Here is a 20,033-nt window from a genome sequence, read left to right as displayed (position 1 = left end):
AAAATAATAATCTGCTTCCCTGCTTCATCCACTTGTGTGTTCATTGGTTGAGTGGCACCCATATCTGATGAAGTGCAATGTCATCTTCACAATGCAATGTGCCAGTTTGGTGCATTTAATGATTAATCAAAAGCACTGTTACTCCCCGAGCTTTTAAAAAGAATTTCTGTTTCTAATCTGCTGATATTTAGCTTCCTGATCAGTAGCACATGAGGTCGTCTATGAAAAGAATGTAGGTAGTAGGGCAGGGTGGTTAGTTATTTGGAGGGAGGGACAGAAGCCATCTCTTGGCTGATCCCTGATCAGCTGAGAGTCAGCTTCTGTTCTTCCTTCCGCAAAGAAACCTTCTCACTCAGGAGCAGTGTTCCCTCTAAACTGAGGGTGAGCTAGCTCAGGTTTTTAACCTCTGACTCACACATTTTTGTCTTAGCTCAGGAAAAATGGCTCCACAGCAAACTAATTTATGCAGTAGCTCACAACTTTAATGGCAGTATCTCACAAAGTAGAATTTTTGCTCACAAGACTCTGCAGCTTAGAGGGAACATTGCTCAGGAGTCTCTTCAAGGCTGGGGCTCAGCAAGAAGATGAACAGCTGAATAGTCCAGCAAGTTATGGGATCCTTGATCACAACAGCCAATCGGAAGGTGAATCAAACTGGCAGGTGTCCCAGCATCCAGAGATGAAATTTCAAAATTGCCTGCTTTGGGATGTGAGTTTAAACAGCTCAAAATATTTGACTTTATTAGAAATTTACCATAATTTCCATAAGGAACTTTTCTATGAAAAGGAGCTCTAACTAATAAATTCTTACTCTGTTGGACTGGGAACTTCTCAGACAGACAAAGGGGTTGGACAGCTCTCTTTCTCCTGTGGCTCCAGAGCTCTCCTTGCATAGAATTATCTGGAACCTTTGTGGATTTTTGGTGTCCATGACTTTGCACATAAACGTGTGTAAATTTGCGCTGTTAACATTTTCCATTTCTCTTCATTTACTTTAAAATATGGTGTTTTGAATATTTAAAGCATAGTTTTGTTTCCCCCTGAATTTTATCAGGTTGGATTGTAGAAAGACTGAGCTGCTGCATATGCATCAAATACAGTTAAACTTTGGCTCAAGTCCCAGGCAAAGCATTTCTTTAAGAAAACTTTTACAAGGAGTTATTTTTTTAAAGGGCAATGGGCAAACCTATTGCTGTGGTGCTGCAGGAAAAAGCCATGAATTCCAAGAGCTTGTAAGCCGAAATGCCCTCAAAACGAGGTTGGGGAATTAGTCAGGTGGGCACTTGGCTCACTCAGGATCTTTTTACCTATGTATACAAGACTCACGTCCAGAAAGTAATGCTTAAAATAATGACTCTAATTTATTAAAAACCAATTAAAATTTATTAAGAAAAATATAGACTTCCATACAAGATAAAATACTCACAAAATCACACATACAGTCCTAAGATAGATAGATAGATAGATAGATAGATAGATAGATAGATAGATAGATAGATAGATAGATAGATAGATAGATAGATAGATGAACACATGGGTAGACAAATAGGGTGATATTTACCTATCGTAGTCTTCAGGGAAGGCTCCAATGGCGATGAAAGAGGACAGGGGAAATGGACCCAAAACTGTGGCCAGAATTGGGGATGGATCTAGACAGCGGAACTGGGGTACTGCTAGATGCACACATGTGGGGAGCTGTGTTACAGGTTATATAGACTACCTTGAGCCCTTAGGGTATGGGAGGTACAGGGGTGGATGACAGGTGGTCAGCTGGTACATGACCTCAGAAAAGGGGGGGCTCTGCAGTGACCATAAGGGCTGGACTTCTGCAGTAGCCAATAGCAAGTTAATTTGTGGCACCTAATTGGGTACTTGCTCTTGACCAATGGACTTGCTTGGATCCTGGATACCTGAGTGAACTTTCAGGTTGAAATGGACGAAGGGGAGGCTCCAAAATGACAGTTGGGGAGAAGAATTGAGAGATTACTTGGGTGGGGAGATGCTTAGGACTATTAGACTTATCTGAAAGGGTGACAATAGAGAGCCAAATCATTGCCTAGGTAACACCCAGGTTACACAAAGGAACTTGGCTCTGGCTGAAGATGGTCTTCCTCTTCTTTAGTCTTCTTCCTGGCACCAGTCTTTGTCCTGAGTTCTGTTGGGCAAAGGCTTGAGTGGTCTGGCAGGATCCACACCTAAGATATGCTTGATTGCCTTATGCAGAAGTTGAAGCAGCTGTTGGATATGGAGTCAGGAAAACAAGATGGATTCTGGTGGTGTTAGTCTTTGGTCCATGGAAACAGGCTGGAAACTGTTTGCCTGTACAGTTCATGGTGGTGTGGCTTCTTCCACTGCAGCAGCCACGACTGGGCACATAAGGAACAGCTGGAAGCTCGTCTGTAGTTCTGGCTAACACCCATCCAGAGATGTCGAATGCTGCTGCAAAGCTGAGGCTTATAGTATCCACATAAGCCTTAGAAACCGTGGGCAAAGTCTCCACTTAGAGCAGATGTGTGCGAGTCAAAACTCCAGGCACTCTGGCAACCATACTGGTGATCATGATGTCCATGTGTATGAAAAGTAGGGGGCTTTTCCTTACAAGCTTAATCCCCTTTTACCTTGTTGTTGTTTAGCTCTTCTGCTCATAAAGATTCCCAGAAGCCTCAGTGTTAAATCTGTTCACACATATGTACATGCAAACACATTTAATACTGTGGCTTCTGGGAGTCTTTTACCAAAAGCAAAAAGCTAAGGAATTTAATAAGGAAAGAAAAACTAAAAAATGAGTCTTTTGGGGTGAGGAATTTCCTGGAGCTTAGTTGTAAAAGCTCTTGGATTCTGTTGGTTTTTTTCCGTTGAGCCTGCCCATCATTGAACCTTAAAAATATCCATTTTTAAGGGATAGGGTTGGGATAGATTTGTTAGCACAAGGCTGGCAGCATAGGGCTGGCAACCAGCAGGAGACCATTGGGAGACTCACCAGGTGTAAATATAGAGTTTTGCTCAAATGCTAAAGTGGCCCTGGCAATGCGATGACATCACTTCCAGGCACAAGGGATGTGATGTTAGTACGTCACAATGCTGCCCGTTGCCCCCAATTTCTCCACTTATTTTTCCCACAAGTCTACCTCGGGGTAATGCTTATATTTCTCTATTAACGTTGGGCATAAATGTGTCTATTCACAAGCTCTTCTTCTTTGTTTTCTTCTGATACTGTGAGACTTCTCTTTGCTAACTAGAGCTATCCAAAGTAAGCAGAACATTCCTGTAGCCTGTATTCAGAAAACATTTAGACATGTGCACTTCTTGAACATATACCCAAAATGCATAATTGTGTAACAGATTTCTTTGGTATACAACAGAAACAAACAAACAAACAAATATTATCAAAGAGCTACACAAAGTAAATTTCAGTAGTTTGCCTATTTGGACAACAGTAGATCAAGTTTTATGGGATGTTACAACCACAGAGGTAATTTGATAAGGTCCAGCCCTAATTAAAAGATGTGATAGAACTCTTGCGGAACTGCAACAGGTGACCTTACCCTAGATCTCATATCTGTTGCATCCCCCACTTCTTGTCTTATGGAACATTGTGATGGACTACCCTTTTAGAAGCTCAGAAGTGCTATGTAAACAGGTAATACGCTGTGAAGGGTTAATTCCTCACAGACCCAGAGAGCCTTGAGTCACAGGTTGTTAAATGTAATTTGATTGGTTAGCATTAGTTGAACAGAGAAAGACTTCAGAACTGAATGCTGAGGAGAACTGAGTCTGAATTCAGCCCTGACTGAGAAGAGTATAATATGGATAGAATCTGAGTCCAGCCCTGACTGAGAAGGGTTTAGTACTGACAGGGTTTGTGCTTAGCCCTGACTGAGGGAAGATTAGCAGGAGGAGTGGGTAGTTATGTGAAGATTCCCATTTAGGCCATGAAAAAGGTACAGATCTTCTACTGAGAGAAGAAATTCCCTCCCTAATTGGGGAAGAGAGATAGCTCTGAGGAGTGGAGTGATCCCTAGTCTAGTGTGTTTAGAGACTGCCTTTTAATACCTTTAAAGTTAGTTGATATTCAGGGAAGTGTTTAGGAAACACTGAAACAAACCCTCTCATCTTAAAGATTCTAAAACCCTTTTCAAACTGCCTTTGTATTCCATTTTAGTAAATGCTAATGGGGTTTTTTTTGTCACTTCAGACAGACCCATTTTAGTAACCAGCTGCTAGCAGAATGTATTACCTGTTCATACAAACCCACTTGCATCAAGTTAGCAAAGCATAGTTGAACTGCTGTTGAGGGAAACTACTTTTTTCCCATGTCCAACCCTTTTGTTGCACTTCTGAATCACTGTGGTGTGCTATTTAAAATGTTCATAGCACTTCCTACCATGCTGCCTTTTCTCGCTTTTTTCCACCATGCAATCTTTCTCAGACTTTTTTTTTAGCATACTAAGGTGAGTGCTGCAGTACTGAAGTGCTGTAGTGGCACCATTGAAATGCATTAACTCCATGGATTCACCCAAACAGTACTTGGAGAACAGTGCTTTGCATGGGAAAAAATCCCCTCCAAATAGGCAGAGATATGGAATGGCCTGAGTTTCAAAACCCAGACAGATGATAATGCATGATTTAAATTTTCCCTTACTTCTCAAGCAATGAGAACAGCCAGGTCATAATCATTTTTTCAAGACATTATATACATGGGGCATATGTGTGTATATGTCTACATGTGAGGTTTTTCTTCCAATTATGAAATGATGATAATAACCAAGGCCAGGAACTTTAGTGCTATAGCAGTTTAGTGCTATAGCACTCACCTTAGAACATTAAAAAAAAGTCCAAGGAAAAGGGCAGGGGGGAAAGACACACTGAAATGAACATAGCACTTTAGAGGCAACTCATTAACAGAAGGACATTTGCTGTATGAAATCCCTGTCCCTGTATTGTTTTACTCAAAATTGGGCCAACAACGAATAACATCCAGTGTAGAACAGTAATGTGAAAAGGGCCTAAGTCACTGTGAAAAGCTTAAGAAACTCTCAATTGCTTGAAACATATGAACTGCAGTCTGTACCTATTTTAATTTGCCTCAGAAATTTTATCCTGATTTCACCTGTCCTTTCCCCCATTATTTTTGAACTTTTAAAAGCCTCGTGCCTAGGGTTGCCAAGTCCAATTAAAGAAAAATCTGGGGACTTTGGGGGCGGAGCCAGGAGACTTTGGGGGTGGAGCCAGGAGACATTGGGGGTGGAGCCAAGAACAAGGATGTGACAAGCATAATTGAACTCCAAGGGAGTTCTGGCCATCACATTTAAAGGGACAGCACACCTTTTAAAATTCCTTTCTTCCATAGGAAATAATGAAGTATAGGGGCACCATCTTTTGGGGCTCATAGAATTGGACCCTCTGGTCCAATCGTTTTGAAACTTGGGGGGTATTTTGGGGAGAGGCACTAGATGTTATACTAAAAATTTGGTGCCTCTACCTCAAAAAATAGCCCCCCCAGAGCCCCCAATACCAACGGATGAATTCCCTATTATTCCCTATGGGAATCGTTCTCCATAGGGAATAATAGAATGCCCAGTAGACATTTCCCCCCCCCCCACTTTCTAAAAGGGGGGAGGACCTCCAAACCAGGGAATCCCCTGCCCCTTCCCTCTCTCTCTCTCTCACACACACACACACACACTTACCAGATCTTCTTCCGGAGAACTCTTGTGAAAGCGAAAGCAAGGGCGGGGCTGTTCTCCCAAGCCCTTCCTGCTCGCTGCCCAGCCTTAAAGGGGCAGACATTTTACAAACGGCTCAGGAGCTCTATAATGAAGCCTACAGGTATGTTCTCCCCCCCCTCCACCCCCCCCCCGCTTCCCACTTCTTGAAGACCGGGAGATGAGGCTGCAAACCCAGGGGACTCCTGCCAGAGCGGGGGGGGGGGGGGTTGGGAAGCCTACAAGTGCCATTTCAGTGGTTTAAGTTAAAGTGGGACCTCAACCCTTCCCTCATGTTCCTGAGCTGAGCCAGCAACAAAATTTCATAGTGTGACAGGGTGGGTCAACCAGAGCTCTTCAGAAAAGAAGAAAATGGATAAATAGGGCTGCTCAGTGAGTAAAGGGAAAGAAAATGGAGGGAAAACCTCATCTCTGAGGGAGGGAAGAGGGCTAGGTCATCACAGGCATCCAATGCTGGAGCGAATCACAGGTGATCACAGAACAGGCTGCTATTATATTAGTTCCTGTTGGTTGTTTGTACATTGTTTAAGGTGGTTTCTACAAAGGGACATGATTCTTGTGGTTTCCCCATTGCTGAACTGGCAGTTCCATATGGCAGTTTCTCTGCAGTTCTCTGCCCCAGTCCTCCAGAAGTGGCTACCCCCTTCCCCTGGTCCACTATGGTTTTTACATTTTAAAAAATGACACTAGAATATTATATTGATATGCGGTTGAAAGTATAGTTGAAGTTTTCTGAATTTTGAGGTTTCAAATAAAAAAACCTATCTCCTTTTGTCATAAAATCTTTAGATTCTGTTTTTAAATTTGTAAAATGGCCATAGTGCTTTTAAAAGTGTCTTATGCATCAATTAATTATTCTGTATATATTTTAGAGGACATTTTGCATGAAACTAGAATCTGAGCTCCAAGATGTTTCTCAAAAATGAAAGAACTCCATCAGTAAACATGAAAAATCTGTTTGTGTTCTATTTATAATACTGATAAAAATTTATATTTAATTAAGGTTCAAGCTGCAGGTTATAGAGGCCATGGGTTCAACACCATTTTGGATTTGACCATTTAAAAATGCTGTGAGGGCCCAGTCCTGTGGCATGAGAGGGGAGGCAGTCTTTTATATCCTCCCGGCCCCTTTAAGTGCCTAAATGAGTAGAACTGTCATAACATGAAGTTTGACCCTAAAACTGTGAGAGCCAAGAAGTCCCTGGCTCACATATTATCTCAGCTTCAGTCAGGAGACAAGATGGAATACAGGACAGAGTTGGATGTGGCTTGGGAACATCTCATTTAAAACCCCTTCTTAGCTATTAAGTTCGTTACCTCTTGGACTATTTTCATGCTAATATGAATTGAGATAAATTTACCAGACATTATTTTCTGGATTTGAAATGGTTGCATGGGGTTGTGTTTCCCAAAAAGGTCTAATAGCATCTCTGGGAAAACATTTCAAATTGGGAAATGGTATTGGGGAGGCGTAATCTCCCTTACGTTGTGTCGTGTTCCACATCCAAACCAGAACCTTGTTTTTAAAAAAGTAAGCTCCATTTGTAAAACTCCAAATGTTGTACCTAGTTTGGCCCTCAGATAATGTAATATTAATGTCTGTAGAAATACATAAGTGTGAAGAATACATATATGAATAATTTGTGTCTGCATGAATACGTACTTAAGTATGTGTATGCAGGGGTCATTTTGTAGAAAAATAGGTAGTGGAGCTCATCCAGGATTGGTACGCAGCTGCACCTACTATTCAGTGGACAAGGTGGGAAGGAGAAAGTGGAACTCTCAGAAGGGTTCAGGAGCTACACTCCTGTGAGCTCCCACTGAATCCGAGGCCTGTGTGTATGTAAATAATAGTAAGGCTCAGTGTTTCTATGTATGTATTAATGCTATGTATATCTACACATGAATGCTTATGTGTACCCTTATATATTCATACTAGATCTCAGTATTATTATTGGATCTAGTTGGATTATTATTGGATTTAAAAGGAAGGTGGCTGATTCTACGTTTTGAGAAACTGCTTTTGGGTTGAAAAAGGAGCCTTAGCTTTGTCACATTTGAAATGCGTTTGGCATTCCAGTGCAGTTTTCAGAGGTAACTTGGCACTGTCCCCCTCTTCTTCTTTGTCCTTCTTTCTACAAAGACATCTGCGAACCTCACAGGATTGTTTTCAGGATAAAATGTAGAAGAGAATGATGTAAGCTGCATTGAGGCCTCATGGGGACAACAGGGTATAAATGAAGTGAATAAATAAATACATTTCTGATGGTTCATTCAAATTATTTCACAGAATTTAAGAACATGCCAATGTTCTTGGCTTTTCCAGTGCCCCTCTCTATTCATTAGTGTAATTCCATTTGCTTTCCTTGTCTCCCTGTGGATGTTACAATGGACTTCCTAAATGAAGGAAACTGCAGACTCAGGGGAGAGACAAGGGCGCTGTGGAACATTAGGTCATGAATGTAAAAGGCACGTCTTGTCCAAGTAATCGCTGCTATACTGACAGATAATTGGATCTGGGTTGTGTTAGTGCTGCCTTTGGGTTTTTAAAGCTCTTTTAATATAATAATGAATGTGTAAATGTGTTCCTAATAACAGCTGATCAAGGGAAATCTTATGCCTGTGTCAAATTATTTCTGTTATTATTATAATGAGCTGCATGAAGGAAAATGGAATGAAGGACAGCAAAATTTGTACATTTTCAGATCTTTTCTCATCAGATGGGAATGAAATTAAAGTGTGTCATTTATTATGTATAGACTGGAGGGACAGGGGTGTATGCCTACTTCACTCACTAGAAAATTCTTTTGCTTTTTAAAGTATACATAAACATATTCTCAGCAGGGAAGTTAGAGCAGAGAGAGGTGGGGTTTGCTAAAAGAAAAAAGAAACCTGTAAGAATCAGAGCAAATGCTGGGTAGGATCCAAGTAGCTTTTCTGCTGATGAACAGGAAGAAGAATGGTGGCAATAATAAAGAGGGGAATTGGTCAAGAGTGCTTGAAAACGCTTGACAGTGGCTTTCCTATGGCAAATTCCTGACAGGCACCTACTGTCACTAGGGCTTCCAGGCCCCTGGGCCCTGCCCCCACTGTTGATCAGCTGGCTGGCAGGGGAGCCTGCCTGAAGTGGAGAAAAGTCTACCCCAGCATTAAAGCTAGGGTTGCCAATCCCCAGGTGGGGGCAGGGGATACCCTGGTTTGGAGGCCCTCCCCCTGCTTCAGGGTCATCAGAAAGCGGGGGGAGGGGAGGGAAATGTCTGCTGGGAACTCTATTATTCCCTATGGAGATTTATTCCCATAGAAAATAATGGTGAATTGATCCATGGGTATCTGGAGCTCTGTGGGAGGGCTGTTTTTTGAGGTAGAGGCACCAACTTTTCACTACAGCATCTAGTGCCTCTCTCCAAAATATCCCCCAAGTTTCAAAACAATTGGAACAGGGGGTCCAATTCTATGAGCCCCAAAAGAAGGTGCCCCTATCCTTCATTATTTCCTATGGAAGGAAGGCATTGAAAAGGTGTGCCGTCCCTTTAAATGTGATGGCCAGAACTCTTTTTGGAGTTCAATTATGCTTGTCACAGCCTTGATCTTGGCTCCACCCCCAAAGTCCTCAGATATTTCTTAAATTGGACTTGGCAACCCTATTTTTTGCGACCCAGCAATATCACTTTCAGTATGAACTGGAAGTGATGTCATGCCATTGCCAGCAACGTGGAATGCTCTGGTATTTGGACAAAAACTCTAAAAGAAGTCAGGGCTTTTTTTGAAGCAGGAACTCCTCTGCATATTAGGCCACACACTCCTGATGTAGCCAATCCACCAAAAGCTTACAGGGCTTTTAGTACAAAAAAGCCCTGGATATGGAGAATTCTTAGAGTGGGTTTGTGTGTGTGTGTGTGTGTTAACATTGTTTCCAAGTGATCACTCAGAATAGATGTCACTGCATTAGCAACACTCCTCCTCCTAATGTTCCACCCCTGCCCCCCCAAAAGCTCCTAGGGGTTGCCAGAGCAAGACTGCCAACTCTGCCCTGTATACCAATGACTGTCTTCTGGCCTACCCAGTATCTGCCAGCACCTGTTCCTTTTCCATAATACTTTCCACCTTGTAGAACAGGCTTTCTGATGAGGAGTTGAAAAGGGCAGCACCCCTTTTTTTAAGAGGTGCTGTGAAGCCGTTTTACTTTCTGAGGCTTTTAGTGGGTTTTGAGCTGTAGACATTTTCTTGGTTTCATGGGGTTTTATTGTATTATGGATAGTTTTTATTTAGAATTGTTAGCCAAGGGAAAGGTGTGATATAAATACTTTAACAAATGCATGTCCTGTTTCTAGTTGTGGACAGTCAAATAGTTTCTGGAAGCCCATAAGCAGGGCATGAATGTTTTGACCCATTGTTTGGCCCTAGCATCTAGTAGTCAGAGGTATGCTGCTTCTAAATATGAATACTCCATTTAGCAACCATGATCTATAGCCATTCTCTATGAAGTTGTGCAATCCTTTTTAAAATCTAGTAGCTAGCAATTCATCTTGCATGTAAGAATACATAAAGTATTGTAACCCAGAAATAACTGAAATACTTAAGGAAATCTATATCAAATTTCATTCATACATAACAATAAAAAGTCAAAAATTCAAGTTCATTAGAGAAGTCCACAAATAAATAGATATTTTCTTCCACAATCCTACAAAATATATAGAAACGTGCTCACAATAAATTTCTTGCCAAGAAAATCCAGAACAAATGCTGAATAAGGAATAAATGTTCCTCTTCCTATAAGTAATGTTTCCAAGACTTCTAGTATCGTTACCTCACAAAGGATACCAAAGTCCCATCATGGGTTTTTTTGTATTTCTTATAGATATCCACAGTCCTGTCTACCAAGTGGTCAATTTGTTGCTTGTTTCGCTTACCACTTCATCAAAGTCAAGACTCCTGTAGTACCGTAGACATTTAAAAAAATGCTGAAATATATACACATAGAAATACCACAAAAACCACAGGAATACAGTTGCTCCAAACTCAATAAGTAACCATGGTCATAGAGAAAAAAATATCTTAACTCAGAGAAAAAGCTTTTGCCAACCAGCATTCACTCACACATGTCAGTTACCAAATAGAGAAGAACCAGGAAATTTAAAGTGATAAAGCAAACCATCTTGTCACAATTAATTGTTAATAAGTTAATTGTGCGCTGTAAGCAGAAGTACTTTCTGTGATCTGTCCTGAACCAACTACCAATCAGTTTAATAGAGTAGAGCATTTCAGAGGGTGGCCATGTTTGTCTGCAGTAGAACAGCTAGATTAAAGTCCAATAGCACCTTAAAAGACCAACAAGATTTTGGGAGTATAAGTTTTCAAGAGTCAAAGTTCCCTTCATCTGGAGCTTTGACTCTTAATAACTTATACGCCAAATATCTTGTAGGCGTCCAAGGTGCTACTGGGTTTGAATCTAGCTGCAGAGTAGAGAGAAAGCTCCCATGTGGTTTGACTCCTTTGCGGTGGAGTTTCAGTACCAAGCACAGCCAACCAGTTTTTCTGTCTGGAGAGAAGATGGAACAGAATGCAAAAAGTGACTCACAGGGATGCCAGCCTCCAGGTGAGATCCTCCAGAGTTACAGCTCATCTCCAGGCTACAGAGATTAATTTTCCTGGAGAAAATAGATATTTTGAATGGTGGACTCCTTGGCATTGGACCCCACTGAGCTGTCCTCCTCAGGCTTCCCAGGACTCCTGTCCTCCCTGGGCTGCACCCCCAAATCTCCAGGAGTTTCCCAACCTGGAATTGGCAACCCTACCCCCCCCCCAACTCCTGCCAGTGTCCAGGAAGGGCCCAGCAACCCTACTCCACCACCCAGACATTACTTATAGAGATTACTGTTTGAAGCAACTGAACACTCACTCTTTTTCTGGCTCACCACACTGCATCACATCTTAAAACCATGTGGCCTTTTACCCAAAATAATGAATGCAAAGGAGGCCTAGTCTCTTCCGTTGTGCTAGAAATGCACTGCAATGCCACGTTTAATTAGCAAGCCGAACAATAACCCTCAATGCTTTGGGTAGCGTTTTTGCTCAAAGGGTCTCTCTATCTCAATTGAATAGCAAAAGGTCTTTTCAGAGCTGGTGCTTTATTTATTTATTTATTGTATCATTGGTGGGAAGCATCTATTTAATAGTGTTGGCTTTCATAGAGATAATATGACTGATGGCTGGTTTGTGTTCTATTTTCAGGTCGTGGAAGCCAATTTGGTTGCTTTTGACTGTCACTGGATCATTATAAATGAGGTAACTGTCAGCGGGGAATGTGAATTCTGTTTTCAAACACACTGGGAATGTTCACACCAGCCTTGACTTTGCCAATAGGAAACAGTAGCAGCAGCAAAGTTCAGGCTTGCTGCTGGGTGGGAAATTGGGTTTTAATAAGGAGGGGGGAATAAAGGGGAAAGAAGTTTTAGAGTTTGAGTAACATAAATAAAAGAAATCTCCTACTGAGTATATTTAGTTGGGTGGGTTTCTGGGCAGAGCTTGCCACTCCGGGAGACATTTTAAATAAAATTAATGGGAGCCACACACACAAAATCCTCACAAAAGAGTGTAGTGAATTGCTTCCCAGTGATGATGCTAGTTCTCTGGGTTTTTTGTTTTTTAAAAAAATCAAGGTTATTTCTACAAGATTTAATTGGTTCCCTGCAGCTCCCCCTTAATTATATATGGGCCATTGCAGGAAAACCTGAGTGAGATATGCTCAATGAAATCATTGTTAGCAATCCCATAAATCTTCAGTGGAACATGGATAAGCCCTCCTGCCTATAGTCAGGGATAAAGAATTCTTTTGAGCACCTAGGCCTTCTCATACTGGCCTTTCGAAGCCAACATGCTCCCCCCTCCAGATTCTTGTTCTCAGCTGTATTGTGCATATTTGGTTTATTAAAATTTAAAAAGAAACCTATTAAAATGAAAAAGAATCTCTGACTGAGGCTGTTATTAATAGAAAAAAAACAGAAAAACCTGGTTCAGTTTGTGGTTCGGGGCGGTCCCAATCTGAGCCCCAATCCAAATCCCTGACTGAAGAAGCTGGTTCAGGCACCGCTTTGCCCCAGCAGTAGCTAGACAAGCAGAAGGGAGCAAAATGAGCAGGTGTAAAAGCTGCCAGCTGTTTAAACCTATCAGTGGGATGGGTGCGCCTGTCTGCTGTTAGGTTGACATTGCTCCAAACCAATTCAGTGATCTGTTTCACTCCTCCCTCCACTTCCAAGCAGGGAAGCAAAATGTATCACTGAAATGACTTGCAACCATTTAAACCTAATATCAGGTGGGTGCGCCTGTCTGCTGTTAAGTTTGAATGGGCCAAACAACTGAACCAAACTGGGCAGAAGTTTGGTAAATGTACAAGGAAGGTGCATTTCCCGAACATTGGTTCAGGGCCCCCGAACCAAGCCAAATTAATGATAAATTTTAACTTATGAACCTGTTTGTGCCCATCCCTAGTTATTAATCACATTGGCTATAAAATTTTAATTCCTCTTTAATTCTTCCTTGCGTTGTCCATCGATTTCATTCAACAGAAACATTTCCCCAGCAAGGTGAAAGCAATTGGCTAGAAAGGTCTTAAACTAGTTATAGCAAACTGAAGAGATAAGAGCCATCATCTCCATGAAAACATGAATTTAGAGAGAGAAGGTGAATCTAGCTAAAATGTGACTGGGAGGCTGACATTTTCTGAGGCCAGTGTATGCAAAATGGTTTGAGAGGCTCTGAACTTTCAAACAACAAATTAGTTATTTGTCTTAGAGTTCAATATTTGGTTTCACAACCTTGATGAATCTGTGGGCACGTTTGGAATTCTGACAAGTAGTAGGCACCATAACAAAATGGCTGCCACAAATTATGGGAAGGTACCACAAAATGTTAGGAGGTTCTAAGCCAAGCATCCTCTTATGATGGACCTGACTGTTTCCAGATGTTTTTTCCCCTGCAGACAGAAATGTTTTGTCTTTGGGGCTATTATGAAGCACCTTCTACCCCAGTGAAATTGAGAAAAGCTTGCTTAGGGAAAGAAGCAAGTGGCTGCCAGGATACACATTGGCAAGTGCTGTGGTTGCAGTGGCAGCACATGGAGAAGAATGGGCTAGAGATACAACAAAAACTCATATTCCCTGGGCTCAGAATACAAGCTTGCAGTGCTGTTTAACTTCTAAATAAAGGTGAACATTACAGCCCAGAGATGTTCTTGGGCTTGAACAATATACTTGTGCAAAAACAGATGTCCTCTGCTTTTCTCTTCTTCATGCTGCCCTCCGCCCAAACCCACTTACTTGCAGTTTCTTTGGCTGGTTTTTCAGTGGTTGTTGCTGCTGAGCTAGTGTTGGTGATGGCCCAACACTCTGCCACATGACTGATCTATGTTGCGTAGGCCCAATGGCTGCCTTTCCCCACTTCTCCTTTGCCAAGATACATTTTGAGAACATTATCCTCTCGGTCAGAGTGTCCTGATATCTTAATACCAACTGGAAGCTCAGAGGAAGTTCTTGAGAAGTGTGAATAACTTTAGAAGGCTCAGGGGAAAAACGGGTTGCATCCAGCCAGTTTTTAAAAAATTGAGTCTCACCCTCAGTTAAGTCCCCATCTCATCTGACTTTTGCCCATGCAGATTCAATGATCCATAATATAGCTTTTTTGGTGGTGAGAGAGGACCTCTCCTTCCTCTTTACCAACAGAAAAACTGGCTGGATTAAAGTCAGTGTGCTCCCTCCATGAGAACGCTCCAGTATCAAGCTCCTTCCAATTTAAATCATGGCATCTTTCTGTATTATCTACCAAGTGCATTAACTTGGTGCCTGTAAACAAAAGTGCAATATGGGATGGTTTGGAACAATGGCCCTTCCCTCTGTTTTCAGTTCAGTTTTGCATGCATTGCTGCTGTTGAAATGCTTATATATCTTTCTTCCCCTAAGATATGGTGCACAGCACATCAAATGTCCTTAAACTACACCCCTTTTGTTGTCATTGGTTGCAGTTTAACGTTGATTATATATAAAATAGGTTTATTGAATCTTGCTGAGAATTTTGTTTTCCCCCCATGCGTGCATGCAACAAAAAATCCTTTTCTTCCTCCCTGAAATGATGACTCTACATGCGTGGAGTAATAAGTGATTATATTAGTATGTAGAATAGATTATAGGGCTGTGCTAGGCATTTTCTCAATAGAACTCCTGAGTGTTAAGTTTAGTGCCTTTCTGCATATTTATTTTATCCATTTAAATATCCATTTAAAAAATCAGTGTAAACCATGAAAAGCAGCCATGGCACTGTGTTACTGGCTTAGAGTGTTATATGCTGGGATAGTGCACAATCAGGTTCTTCTGTTATTACAAAGGGTTCACTTGTTTCTCCATGTGTTTTATGAGCAATTTATTATGTCTGTTACCTGATCTTAATTAATTGAGGAGATAATTGGTCCCTCGTGTAAAGTCTATAGCATCTACTTACCTGTATTTCCTGCATCAAGTATTGTTTGGATAAGCCATGAAAGTACACCTTGATCTGTTTTTTTTTTAATTTCTAGAGACATCTGTTTTGATGTTTAATTATTAGATTTTCTTAATTGCACTACACTACAATAAATTAGCATAAGCAGGCTTTATTTGCTTGTTTGTTTGCCAGTTTATGTTTTAGCAGGAAACTTGTGCTTCAAGGTAGATAATCTACTTTTGGGTGTAAGGGGATTGTATTTTTACTTGTCTTTTTGAAGTCCTGGGAATATAATCTAGAACCCTGAACTAAAAAGGGGATGGGGTGCAGGTGGGAAGAGATCTTGGTCTTCGCAACTGCAGATTATGTAATTGGAAAATGCAGATGATGTAACTATAATGTATAATGCAAGCTAGGGGTCGCCAACCTTTTTCAGCCCATGGGCACTTTTGGAATTCTGAATCAGCATGGTGGGTGATTTCCAAACCTCTTTCCCTCCTCTTGGCAATCCCCATGTCCTCCCCCTGCCTCATTTTCTCCTTCTCAGCCTTTCACCAACTTTTTATCTGTTTCCTATCTTCATCTGTATTTATTCTTTATTTACTTCATTTATACCCCACCTTTCTCCACAATGGGTACCAAAGCAGCTTACATTATTCTCTTTTCTTGTTTATCCACACAGCAACCTTGTGAGGTAGATTAGGCTGATACTATGTGCCTGGTCCATAATCACTCAGTGAGCTTCCACAGCAAGATGGGGATTTGAACCTGCGTCTCCCAGTCACTACTCTGAAGCTTTAACTTCTACAACACCTGGCTTTTATAAGGTGGCTACTGCTGAACAGGAGCAAGAAGCCAGGCCTAGTTCATTCATACAAGTTGGGTGGTATGAAGTCACCCAGAGGCTGCTTCCAGGCTTAGGGCTGTCAACCTTCAAGTGGGACTTGGAAATATCCCAGAATTATAACTGAACTCAGGACTTTTTTTGTAGCAGGAACTCCTTTGCATATTAGGCCACAACCCTCTTATGTAGCCAATCTACCGAGAGCTTACAGGGCTCTTATTACAGGGCCTGCTGTAAACTCTTGGAGGATTGGTTACATCAGGCGTGTTTTATTACACATTTATTCCACTCTTTCCCCAAAAAGCTTCGAGTTATATAGCTTTTCTATTTTATCTTCACAACATCCCTGTGAGAGGCATTTTTAGTAACGAGAGATTGACTAGACCTAGGTCAGCTTAAAAGATGAAAGGGGATTTGAAACTGGGTCTCTTTAGTCCAGAGCTGTAACCACTATGTCATGTTGGCTCTGTGTGTGGAGCTGCTCATAATTGTGTTTAAAAAAGGAACTTTGGTGATGCTTTGCTAATAATTCCATAGTTGAAGGGCTCTGGCAAAGAATATTTCCCAAGCAGCCTTGCAAGTAGGTGTGTTTGGTCATTTTCAAACAAATTTTAAAATGGTCAAGAACCATCCATTTCCCACTCAATGCACAGCAGCCAAGAAGGTATGAGCGCCTGCTCCGGCTGCAACACCACCGAGGATGTTCTCCGCAGCTGAGAACGAAACATCTGGAAGGAAAACTTTCTCCAGTAGAACAAGGCACTTGAGCCCGAAAGATTCTACAATCCCTAACCATCCATTTGTTAGGGCAGTGGTATTTAGCCCTTCCAGCCTGCAACATCTTTGAAATTCTGACACAGGGTTGTGGGCGCAACCACAAAATGGCTGCCATAGAAGACGGAGCAAACCACAAAATGTCAGGGAATTAGGTTATGCCTAATTCTGAAAGTAAGTCTTCAGTGTTTCAGGATGCCTTTTAAAATTAACAATACTTAAAACATTTTCATGCATACATACACTATAAGTATAGATGCTGAGCTATCTAAGAAACCCGTGTATAGTAGTCTTCATATTACAGGTATTTTACAGGGATGTGCATTTAGCTCGGCTGAACCAACTACAACTACAAAAAACAGCTGATTCGGCTTTATTCGGGCCATATAGAGTTGAATCAGATTCTCTGATCTGATTCAGCTTCTGAATATAATAGTCCTGAATAGCCTCTCATTTCAGAAACAGACTGGAACATGAGAGGAGGGCAGGGTTAAGACAAGAGAGGAGATTCCAGTCTGTTTCTGACATGATGTTGCAGTAAAACAGGTTTCTCAGCTTTGTGAATCTATTTCAGATTTGAGTCCATTCATCTTTTGGTATACCCAGGCCACAAGCCCACTGAGTTCAGCTGCTGGGCAGTAGTTGGTAGGGCTGTACCACTGGGCTGGTCACTATTTTGTTGCCATAGGGTTCTGCTGTTTAGCACCAGTACATTCAGTGCACTGTTTCTGTGCTGTGGTCCTTGCAGATTTGGTGCTTCTCCCTCAAACCCCCTCCTCACCAGTGTAATTTTCCCCACTGCGGGGAAATTGACACTTTTTCTCCCTGACATAGGAAAGCATGAAGAATGGGGGCATCCACTTTTGGTGCCCCTAGAGTTGGACCCTTTTTGAAACTTGGGGGTTCTCTGTGAGAGAGGCCTCTGCAGCAACACTGCAACTTTGGTGCCTCTCCCTCAAACCCCCTTCCTCCAGCCCCCATACATTATACACTATGTTTTGCCAATGACTGTAATGGCCATAGGGTATAATTGAGCCATATATTTGGGATAGCTGAATATCTCCTGAATCAGATTCAAGCACCGAACCTGATATTTGGGAATGTTCACACACACACACACACCCCTGGAGTACTTTTGCCCCTGAATACCCCAAATCTAAATTTAGCTGAACTTCAGAATATCAAAGGAAACAGAAAAATCAAATGGGTGAAAGTGGATGCAGCTTAAGGCCAGGAAAATATTAGTGCGTACAGGTAGGAGATAGTTTTTACCAATTGTTCCTCTGGGATGACAGCTCTTCAGATCTTCCCAATATGCTGCTTCTGGGGGTGGCCATCTCCCAGGACCACCATTCCAGAGGGTGTTTCAGGTTGCAGCTGGAGAAAGAAGGTGGAGAAGTCATGCTTTCATACAAAAAAAATTAGACTAGATCCAACCCTTGCTCTGTAGGTGGAATCTTTGACGAAGACCACTAATGCTAAACAAAACCAGACTGTAAGCCAAAATGCCCTCAAAACGAGGTTGGGGAATTGTCAGGTGGGCACCTGGCTTAATCAGGATTTTTTACCTGTGTATACAGGATTCCACGTCCAGAAAGTAATGCTTAAAAATATTAGGGACTCTAATTAAGTAAATATTAGGGACTCTAATTAAGTAAGCCGCCCTGAGCCACTTCTGTGGGAAGGGCGGGATATAAGTCGAAATATAAATAAAAAAATAAAAAAATAAAACAATTAAAATTTATTAAGAAAAATATAGGCTTCCATACAAGATAAAAATACTCATAGAATCATACATTCAGTCCTAGGAAACATAGATAGAGCGATAGGGGAACACAAGGGTAGACAGACAGGGTGATATTTACCGATCGTAGTCTTCAAGGAAGGCTCCAATGGCGAGGAGCGAGGAAGTGGGAGAGGGGACCCGAAACTTGGCCTTAGAATCGGGGATGAATCTATGCAGCGGAAGCACACCTGTGGGTAGCTAGTCCACAGATTATAAGGACTCTCTTAAGCCCTTAGGGGATGGGAGGCACAAGGGAGGAAGAAGGTGGTCAGCTGATGCATGACCTCCAAAAAATGGGAGGTTTCGCGACAACCAATAGAAAGTTCATTGGTGGCGCCTAATTGGGTGCCCATTCCTGACCAATGGACTTGCTTGGATCCTGGATACCTGAGTGAACTTTCAGGTTGAAATGGACCAGGGTGAGGCTTCAAAATGACAGTTGAGGAGACGAATAGGAGAGATTCCTGGGTGGGGAGATACTTAAGATGATTAAACTTATCTAAAAAGGTGACAATAGAGAGTCAAATCATTGCCTAGGTAACACCCGGTTTACACAAAGGAACTTGGCTCAGGCTGAAGATGGTCTTCCTCTTCTTCTGTCTTCTCCTTGGCACTAGTCTTTGTCTTGAGTTCCGTTAGACAAAGGCAGACAAAGGCAGTGGCAGTGGCAGTTGGACTCCTGGGGTGGGTAGATTGCTTGCAGGCACAGGTGACATCTGGCAAGTACGTGAGCCGTACGCTTCGCTGGAATGCAGTCAGGCCTGGTAGGAAGATGGCTGCGTGTGGTGTTAGCCCTCCACGATGGATTCCATGGTCAGTGCTTTAAAACCATTCGCCTGGATAGCTCCTGGCGGCGCAGTCTCCCCCGCTCCATGGCTGGGATGGACGTCATACGGAAACGACGGGAAGCTATCTGTTCTCCTGGTGGGCGCTCATGTACCGGTCTTGAGTGCCTTTGTAGCGTTATGGCTGCTAGTACTTCATAAGTCCCTTTTACCCCTGCATAGGTTTGCTCACACTCTCTGGCCAGACGTGTATGAGTCACTTCTCCAGGTGCTCTGGCAACCAAGTTGGTGATTACGATGTTCTGTAAGGGGGTTTTTCCTCAAAAGGCTGAAAGGAATGGGGAAAGCAGATGGTACTCAACTGTTGTTTTCAATTCTTTAATAAAAGGATGAGCATCCACATTGGCACTGAAAAGTGACATGAGAATTTGGTTTTGCTCGTTACCTAGTGAAATTTATCTTTGCAACCATGAAGGCTAGAAGGATGCTTCAATTTAAAAAAAAATGGAAAGGTGTATTCTACCCAAACCCCGCAGGCTACAGTAAAGGCCCTGGGGGCTACAAGCTACCCATCACATATCCCTAACATCTCCCCACAATCATAAGAGCCATTCAAAAAGAATGTGCACACAGTGAAAATGAATATT

The 20,033-nt window shown here is 42.0% G+C and overlaps 1 protein-coding gene across 3 annotated transcripts in view; it reads left to right on the top strand.

The window, feature by feature from the left end:
* GRID2 (glutamate ionotropic receptor delta type subunit 2) overlaps window positions 1-20,033 on the top strand; it is a 1,226,781-nt gene that overhangs the window by 782,511 nt on the left and 424,237 nt on the right. For all 3 annotated transcript variants that reach the window (XR_009555818.1, XM_060247053.1, XM_060247052.1), the window contains exon 5: window positions 11,958-12,011. Coding sequence is in view for 2 of the 3 variants with exons in the window: in XM_060247053.1 (XP_060103036.1) it covers window positions 11,958-12,011 (54 nt within the window). In the remaining variant the exon portion in view is untranslated. The remainder of the gene's footprint in view (window positions 1-11,957; window positions 12,012-20,033) is intronic.

Source organism: Heteronotia binoei, chromosome 9 (genome assembly GCF_032191835.1).
Source record: "Heteronotia binoei isolate CCM8104 ecotype False Entrance Well chromosome 9, APGP_CSIRO_Hbin_v1, whole genome shotgun sequence".
Classification (NCBI taxonomy): domain Eukaryota; kingdom Metazoa; phylum Chordata; class Lepidosauria; order Squamata; family Gekkonidae; genus Heteronotia; species Heteronotia binoei.
The sequence above is the reverse complement of the archived record's forward strand: the minus strand, read 5'-3'. Positions and strand labels throughout refer to the sequence as shown.